The sequence below is a fragment of the Salvelinus sp. IW2-2015 genome, unplaced genomic scaffold (genome assembly GCF_002910315.2).
Source record: "Salvelinus sp. IW2-2015 unplaced genomic scaffold, ASM291031v2 Un_scaffold1296, whole genome shotgun sequence".
Lineage (NCBI taxonomy): Eukaryota > Metazoa > Chordata > Actinopteri > Salmoniformes > Salmonidae > Salvelinus > Salvelinus sp. IW2-2015.
The window spans coordinates 7,467-17,288 of NW_019942824.1; the positions used below are offsets into that span (position 1 = coordinate 7,467).

Here is a 9,822-nt window from a genome sequence, read left to right on the forward strand (position 1 = left end):
GGTCTTCATTCTGTCTGCTGTAAACATGGATAGCACGGTCTTCATTCTGGTCTTCGTGTAACATGGAGAGACGGTCTTATTCTGTCTTCTGTAAACATGGAGAGAACGTCTTCATTCTGTCCTCTTTAACATGGAGAGACGGTCTTCTTCTGGTCTTCTGCTCTTCTGTAACATGGGAGAACGGTCTTCATTCTTGTCTTCGTAAACATGGAGAAGACGTCTTCATTCTTCTTCTGTAACAGGGAGACGGTTCTTCATCTGTGTCTTCTGTAACATGGAGAGACGGTCTCATCTGTCTTCTGTAACTGGAGAGACGTCTTCTTCTCGTCTTCTGTGTAACATGGAGAGGCGGTCTTATGCTGTTTCTTCTGTAACATGAGAGACGCGTCTTCCATTCTGTCTTCTGTAACATGGAGAGACGTCTTCATTCTGTTCTTCTGTAACATGGAGAACAGGCTTCATTCTGTCTTCTGCTAACATGGAGAGACGGTCTTCATTCTGTCTCTGAAACATGGAAGAGACGGTCGTCATTCTATCTCTGTAACATGGAGAGACGGTCTTCATTCTGCTTCTGTAACCCATTGAGGGGGGGGGAAAAAAAGACGTCTTCATTCTGTCTTTCATGTAACATGGGAGGACGCGTCTTCATCTGTCTTCTGTAACAGGAGAGGCGGTCTTCATTCTGTCTTCCTGATAACATGCAGAGACCGGTCTTATTCTGTCTCTGTAACATGTTTAGACGACGGTCTTCTAGTCTTCTTCTGTAACCATGGAGAGACGGTCTTCATTCTGTCTTCTGAAACATGAGAGACGGTCTTCATTCTGTCTTCCATGTAAACATGGAGAGACTGTCTTCCTTCTGTCTTCTTTAACATGGACGAGAGGTCTTCAGTTCTCGTCTTTCTGTAACCATGGAGAGACTGTTCTTCATTCGGTCTTCGGTAACATGGAGAGACGATCCTCATTCTGTCTTCCTGGAAACAGGAGAGACGGTCTTCATTCATGTCTTTCTGTAACATGGGATGAGACGTCTTCATTAACTGTCTTCTGTAACACGGAGAGACGGTCTTCATTCTGTCTTACTGGAACATGGAGAGGACGTCCGCATTCTGTCTTCATTGTAACACGGAGAGACGTTCTTCATTCTGTCTTCGTAACATGGAGAGGACGGTTCTCATTCTGTCTTCTGTAACACGGAGAGACGGTCTTCATTCTGTCTTCGTGTAACATGGAGAGACGGTCTTCATTCTGTCTCTGTAACATGGAGAGACGGTCTCATTCTGTCTTCCTGCTAAGATGGAGAGACGGTCTTCATTCTGTGCTTCTGTAACTTGGAGAGAACGTTTCATTCTGTCTTCTGTAAACATGAGAGACGGTCTTCATTCTGTGTCTGTAAACATGGAGAGACGGGTCTTCATTTCTGTCTTCTGTAACATGGAGAGACGGTCTTCATTCTGTTCTCTGTAACATGAAAGACGTCGTCATTCTGTCTTCTGTAACATGGAGAGACGGTCGTCATTCTGTCTTCTGTAACATGGAGAGACGGTCTTCATTCTGTCTTCTGTAACTGGAGAGACGGTCTATTCTGTCTTCTGTAACATGAGAGGACGGGTCTTCATTCTGTCTTCCTGTAACATGGAGAGACGGTCTTCAATTCTGTCTTCTGTAACATGGGTGTCATGTATGTGTAGATTAGAGCCCTACACCAGAGATGGTTCTGATAGAGCCTACACCAGAGATGTTGCTGGTTAGAAGCCCTACACCAGAGATGGTTCTGATTATAGCCCTTACACCAGAGATGGTTCTGATTAGAGCCCCTACACCAGAGATTGGTTCTGGTTAGAAGCCCTACACCAGAGATGGTTCTGATTGGAGCCCTACACCAGAAGTGGTTTCTGATTAGAGCCCTACACCAGAGATGGTTCTGATTAGAGCTCTACACAGAGGTGGTTCTGATTAGAGCCCTACACCAGAGATGGTTTAGTTAGAGCTTCTACACCAGAGGTGCGTTCTGCATTAGAGCCCTAACCCAGTGATGGTTCTGTTAAGCTTTACACCAGAGGTGCGTTTGATTTAGGAGCCCTACACCAGAGATTGGTTCTGATTAGAGCCCTACACCAGAGGGTTCTGATTAGAGGCCCTACAACAGAGATGGTCTAATTAGAGCCCTACACCAGAGATGGTTCTGATTAGAGCCTACACCAGAGATGGTTCATGATTAGAGCTCTACCCAGAAGGGGTTTCTGATTAGAGCCCTACACGCAGGAGATTGTTTCTGATTAGAGCCCTACACCAGAGATGGTTCTGATTAAGCTCGTACACAAGGTGGTTCTGAATTAGCAGCTTACACAGAGATGGTTCTGATTAGAGCCCTACACCAGAGATGGTTTCTGTTAGAGCCCTACACCAGAGGTGTTCTGATTAGAGCCCATACAACAGAATGGACTGATAGAGCCCTACACCAGACGATTGGTTCTGGTTAGAGCTCTACACCAGAAGATGGTTCTGATAGAGCCCTACACCAGAGATGGTTCTGATTAGAGCCCACACCAGAGGTGGTTCTGATTTAGAGCCCTACAACAGAGATTGGATCTGATTAGACCCTACACCAAGAGATGGTCTGATTTAGAGCTCTACACCAGAGATGGTTCTGATTAGACCCTTACACCAGAGGTGGTTCTATTAGGCCCTACACAGAGATGGTTCTGAATTAAGCCCTACACCCAGAATGGTTCTGATTAAGAGGCTCTACACCAGAGATGGTTCTGATTAGAGCTCATACACCAAGTGGTTTCTGGTTACAGGAGGAGTTTGGCTAACGGTCGTGGGTCGGAGGGTCGTGGGTCGGAGGGTGTTGTTGTGAGAGACGGGGGTCATCTGAAACGGATGAATTGATTTCATACATGGTGGGAAAAAAAGGATTTCTGTTCTTGTTTGATAGTGTGTCAATAAGTTTCTGGGCTGTTTTCTACTTTGATCACATCAAACCAGAATGACACATCATTACTTTTCTCTTCGAAAACACACACACAACACACACACACACACACACACACACACACACAACACACACACACACACACCACACACACACACACACACACCACACAACACACACACACCCACACACAACACACACACACACACACACACACACACACACACACACACACCACACATCACACACTACACACATACATCACACCACACCACACACACACAAACACACACACCATATCACACACACGAACACACATACACACAATTACACGCACCACCACTTACACACACAACTTACACACACACACCACACACATACACACACACAAACACACACACACAAACACACACACACATTCAACGACACACGAACACACATACACACAATTTACACGCACACACTACACACACACTTACACACACACACACAAAACACACACACACACACACACCACACACACACCACACACACACACACACACACACACACTTACACACACGACACTACCAATTACGCACGCACACACACCAACCACCACACGTGTGGCGGAAAGCTACTCTGAAAATAGAAGTTTACGAAGCTTACAAAGCACTGCACCACTGGAAGAAGTTAAGCTACCACTAAATTGCTTCCCTTACATAAAAATATAGCGTTGACTTAAATAAAGTTAATTGAAAAAATAGTTAATTAAATCTAAAATGTGAAAAGTTCAGACTTCAGAAAAATAGTTCACTCTGGAGGTCAGTGTTTAATAGAAAGCTTAATTTAGCCCATGAAACACAAAACTATTTCATGTGAGAATGACGGCAGTCTGATTGCAGAAAAGAAAGGAAGATATTGCCTACTCACCCATATTTTATTTGCAAATCAAAAATAGGTCCAGTTAGTTAGCTACCACCGCACATGGTAAAACAGTAGTGTGTAGTCCAGTAGGTTAGCGACACGCCTACATGGTAACACAGCAGTGTGTAGTTCAGTAGTTAGCTTACACGCTTACATGGTAACACAGTAGTGTGTAGTTCCAGTAGTAGCTTACACCGCTACATGGTAAACCAGTTAGTGTGTAGACTCAGTAGTAGCTAACACCGCTAACATGGTAACATAGGTGAGTGTGTTGTTCCAGTAGTTAGCTACCACCGCCTACATGGTAAACAGTAGTGTGTAGTTCCAGTAGTTAGCGACACCGCTACATGTAAAACAGTAGTGTGTATGTCCAATAGTTAGCTACACCGCTACATGGTTAACAGTTAGTTTAGTCCAGTAGTTAGCTACACCGCGACATGGTAAAACCAGTAGTGTGTAGTTCCAGTAGTTACTAAACTGCACTACATGGTAACACAGTAGTGTGTAGTCTCCAGTAGTTAGCTACACCGCTACATGGTAACACAACAGTAAGTGTGTATTCCAGTGTTAGCTACACCGCTACATGGTAAACAACAGTAGTGTGTAGTTCCAGTAGTTAGCTTACACCGCTACATGTAAAACAAGTAGTGGTATTACAGTAGTTAGCTAAACCGCTACATGGTTAAACCAGTAGTGTTGTTCCCAGTAGTTAGCTTACACCGCTTACATGGTAACACAGTAGTGTGTAGTTCCAGTAGTTAGCTATACCGCTACATGGTTAAACAGTATGTGTAGTTCAGTAGTTAGCTACACCGCTACATTGAAAACAGTAGTGTGTAGTTCCAGTAGTAGGTACACCGCGACAGGTAAACAAGTAGTGTGTAGTTCCAGTAGTTAGCTACACCGCTACATGGTAACACGTAGTGTGTAGTTCCAGTAGTTAGCTACCACCGCTACATGGTAAAAACAGTAGTGTATAGTCTCCAGTAGGTTAGCTACACCGCTACATGGTAACACAGATTGTGTAGATCCCAGTAAGTTAAGCTACACCCGACATGCGTAAAACAGTAGTGTGTAGTTACAGTAGTTAGCGTTTACACCGCTACATGGTAAAACAGTAGTTGTAGTTCAGTAGTAGCTTACACCGCTACATGGTAACACAAGTAGTGTGTAGTTCCAGTAGTTAGCTACACCGCTACATGGTGAAAACAGTAGTGTGTATTCCAGTAAGTTAGCTTACACCGCTACATGGTAAAAACAGTAGTTGTAGTTCCAGTAGTTAGTACACCGCTACGATGGTAAAACAGTAGTGTGTAGTTCCAGTAGTTAGCTACAACCGCTACATCGTAACACCAGTAGTGCTGTAGTTCCAGTAGTTAGCTTACACCGCTAAAACATGGTAAAACAGTAGAGTGTTATAGTTCCAAGTGTTAGCTACACCGCTACATGGGTAAAACAGTAGTGTGTAGTTCCAGTAGTTAGCTAACCGCTTACAATGGTAACACAGTAGTGTGTAGTTCCAGTAGTTAGCTACAAACCGCTACATAGGCTAACACAGCAGTGTGTAGTTCCAGTAGTTAGCTACACCGCTACTAGGTTAAACAGTAGTGTGTATTCCAGTAGTTAGCTACACCGCTACATGGTAAAACAGTAGTGGTGTAGTTCCAGTAGTTAGCTACACCGCTACATGGTAACACAGTATTTAACTACTGAAAAAACGACCTAGGTTTGAAGTTAGTTTAAACTACCACCCAGCTCTGTAAAATTAATTCACTACTTCCAACACACACACACACACACACAAACACACATGCAAAACCAACACACACACCTCCAACCCAAACACTCTTCCTACCAACACACACACACACAGGTTGACGACTGCCCCCACTGACGCATGAAACTGAAAAACTTCCTGCTACTAATTAAACGTTTCTTTAGATGTGAAACCCTTTAATCTCCAACAATCGGCTATCTAAACACTGTATCTCATCTGCCCCCGCTATCGCCAAGGTGATCACTGCTATTGTTCCAGTCGCCAAGGGAACTGACGGTGACAAAGATTGGCGTGAGTGGGCAGAAAGAGTATTCTGTCTTCTCAATTAAACTCATCGCCCAGTGTCAGGTTTTTCTTGGAGGTGTTTGGTGAGTGTGTGTGTGTTTGCGTGCTGTGCGATACCATCAGATGTGTTTGCGTGATGGCTGTGTGTTTGCGCGCCTAGTGCTGTGCGTGTTTGCGTCTAGTGTGGGTGTGCGCGTGTGTGGTGATGTGTGCGATATGTGTGGTGTGTGTTGTGCATGTGTCGTGTGCGTGTGTGTGGTGTGTGTGCGTGAGTGTGTGTGTGTGTTGTTTGCATTGTGTGTGTGCGTGTTATGTGTGTGTGTGTGTACTGTGTGTGTGTGTGTGTGTGTGTGTGTGTGTGTGTGTGTGTGTGTGTGTGTGTGTGTGTGTGTGTGTGTGTGTGTACTGTGTGTGTGTGTGTGTGTGTACACAGTATGTGTGTATCAATGTGCTCTCTACCCCTCCAGGTGGATGATGACTGAGTGGACGTCTTGCTCTCGTACCTGTGGTAGAGGCTCTCAGAGCAGACAGGTTGCCTGCACCTTGCAGCTAGCCAACGGCACCCTGGTCAAAGCCAAGGACCGCGACTGTGCCGGCCCCAAGCCGGCCCCCACACAGCGCTGCGAGGGCCAGGACTGTCTCACCGTGTGGGAGGCTGGTGTGTGGTCTGAGGTGAGGCCACTTAGTTGTGATGCACTATTTACTCTATTTATTTTACATCAAAAGAAAATGTGGATTCAAAATGCATTTATTCTATGAATATTGTGTTTCAGTGTGATTTTACACACATGTTCACTTTTACACAAGTCAAAGTGGTGACCATGTGTCCCTCTGTAATCTATGGCTGAATCTCAACTTGAAAACTGGGCCACAGAGCCCTTTATCGAGAGACCGCTTAGCTGACGTGTTCAGTAGTGACCACTAGTGTCCAAATTAGACTTAGGTGACGTGTTCAGTAGTGACCACTAGTGTCCAAATTAGACTTAGGTGACGTGTTCAGTAGTGACCACTAGTGTTCAAATTAGACATAGCTGATGTGTTCAGTAGTGACCACTAGTGTCCAAATTAGACGTAGCTGATGTGTTCAGTAGTGACCACTAGTGTCCAAATTAGACTTAGCTGATGTGTTCAGTAGTGGCCATTGAGACAATGCCACCTGGTCAAATTCAAAACGTTCTAAACCATTGTGTAGCCAGCTATGTTATAAAATAGCTAGCTTGCAGTCAGTTATGTTGCTAAGTAACAATCCTAAGATTCATGGGTAAAGTCTGCTAGCAAAGACACTGAGTAGATAGATGCCTCACTTTGGTAGCGAGGAGAATTGAGGGCGTAGTGGAACCCTCGACAATTCGACAGCTAGCAAATGAGATAACATGATTATGAACTTTAGTGAGCAAGAACGCAAAAATAAAGTGGTATMTATAAGTGTTCAGTTTAAGATTCAACTCATTCAGAATGGGCAGAATGTACTTAATAAACACTTAGTCTATTCACATTTTACATGACCACTTTTAAAAAGTCTCACCAGAGTACAAACTCACATAGACAGGGCTATTTAAGCTAATATGCCAATGTTTAGCCCCAGAAGCTTATGTAGAGAGAGGTTTTAGAGAGCTCCCAGAATATTTCCCTTGGCACTTCACATAGAGGGGCTTACGCAATGATGCTGAGATTCCTTTGAGTTCTCTGTATAGCACCTGCACATCACTGGCTCAGGCCTTGCTGCCAGCATCCCTTACCCCCATTCCTCCCTCTCCCTCATTCTCATGCTCCCTCGCCTTCCTCCCACCTTCAGGCCTGCTGGCAGCCAGACGCAAGGAGTGTTAATCCCCTTAGGGTGCCCGACACGCAGTGTCTGCTACAGCAGTATATCGAGATATATGGAGTAACCTTGGCCAGAACTCGGGGATAGTCTCAATATCCGGAAGCTTTGATTCTCTCAAGATCTGTGCTTCAGATTATCACATTTCCCAAATCTGAGCCCGTCGTTTATACGTCTCTATCCTTCACACACTTAAACACCCGGTCCGGCCTCTAGCAATAATATTTCTCGGCCGCGTATAGAAGGAGTGAGGGTTTGGTGTATTTCGAAGAGGCCAGTCACGATGGGGGAAAATCCCTTACTGTTATTGATAACTGCAGGTTCGATAGAAAGCCGTTAAGATAGACTATCAAACCTGCGCCGGAGTATTGTTTACCGATTGAGACTAATCCACAAACATGAGAAACATCAGTATTATAGAGCCGGACGATAACATGACGCATCTTATCCATACAGCCATGTTTGCAAAACACTAATCTAAGATCTAATGAATAACGTATATGGTTTGCTAGCTTTGTTAAGTATGTCGGGAGTTGTACGATGTTTACCCAGGTAATCCCCCCTGTGCGTATGCTCGAATTATCCCCGTGCATTAGACAACGCCGGCCAGGTAAAAGGCACAGGATTACTCTAGGTTTAGACTTACTAAGCCCTGTGACAACACGAACTCCCCTCATAAAACTTGGGGGCAGGTTTAGGCTAGTGGTTAGAGCGTTGGACTTGATAACCAAAAGTTGTCCAAGATCGGAATCACCCGAGCTGAACAAGGTACAAGCTCTGTCATTCTGCCTCTGAACAAGGCAGTTAAACCCACCCGTTCCTTGGCTTGTCAGAAAGATTAACGAATTTGTTCTAACTGACTTGCCTAGATTCAAACAAAGATGTAACAAAAAAAAACTCTTAGTAAAGACCTTAGCACCCCCCCCCCCCCCCCCCCCGAGTGACAACACAAAAAACAACCACCCAAAACCACACGTGGGTTCATCATCCAAACTCTAGGTTAAAGACTTAGCTAACCCCCCCCGACAAACCACAACCTTCACTCATCCAAACTCTAGGTAAAGACTTAGCTAACCCCCCCCCCCCCGACAAACCAACCTTCCTCACACCTATAAACTAGCAACCCCCCCCCCGACCCACCACTCACTCACACTCACAAAAACTTAGCCACCCCCCCCCCCCCCGCGACAAACACAAACATTCACTCATCAAAACTCTAGGTAAAAACTTACGCTAACGCCCCCCCCCCCCCCCCAGACAAACACACCTTCACTCATCAAAACTCTAGTAAAAACTTACTACCCCCCCCCCCCCGGACAAACACAACCTTCACTCATCAAACTCTTAGGTTAAAAACTTAGCCTAACCCCCTCCCCCTCCCCCCCAGACAAAACAACACCTTCACTCATCAAACTCAGGCGAGGTAAAAGCTTCATAAATTTAGGCTTAAAAGACGCTCTCTCAACACCTGCCCCCTCTCACCGCGACAAAATAAGCCCACCCTTGTCTCACAATCCTAAACTCTATAAACAATTACTGAATCCTATTGCACCTGTGGAACGGTGTGGGTAGAAGAACACATAACTTACAGCTTGACCATGAAACGACGCGCAGGCATTAAGGCTCCCCAGTATCCACTTAGGCCCAAGACATAAAGCCAAGCCCGTCTTCCTATCTCTCTAATCAACCTTCTATCTCTGAAACCGGCTCACAAACTTATTAGAAATGCTCCACAGCCCTCGCCCCCCCCTGCTCATCTGCCGTGCCAACCGCCGCCCCTTCACCGCGCGCCACTCGCTCGCCCAGGAGGCCCCCCCCCCCTCCCCCGCAGCGAGACCAACCACGCAGATGTAAACGGCTCAGGCTAATAGAATCCTGACGTGATTATGTCCGTACTGTGAGACGCCTAAGACCAAAACTAATCAACAGCCAGGATAGCACAGGACAACGTCCGCCTTTCCCCTCCCAGACCAGGACTGCATATACGTACACAAAGAACCTGAACCCAATGCTCCCACCCAGTGTGCAGACCCACGTGTAATACACGACCTGCCACAGACGCAAGCTAAAACCTGGGCGCCTAATACATAAACA

The 9,822-nt window shown here is 45.5% G+C and overlaps 1 protein-coding gene across 1 annotated transcript in view; it reads left to right on the forward strand.

Annotated features, from left to right (window-relative positions):
• LOC112070336 (A disintegrin and metalloproteinase with thrombospondin motifs 19-like) overlaps positions 1-9,822 on the forward strand; it is a 32,146-nt gene that overhangs the window by 4,304 nt on the left and 18,020 nt on the right. The window contains exon 2 of the mRNA XM_024137753.2: positions 6,374-6,578. Coding sequence (XP_023993521.1) covers positions 6,374-6,578 — 205 coding nt within the window. The remainder of the gene's footprint in view (positions 1-6,373; positions 6,579-9,822) is intronic.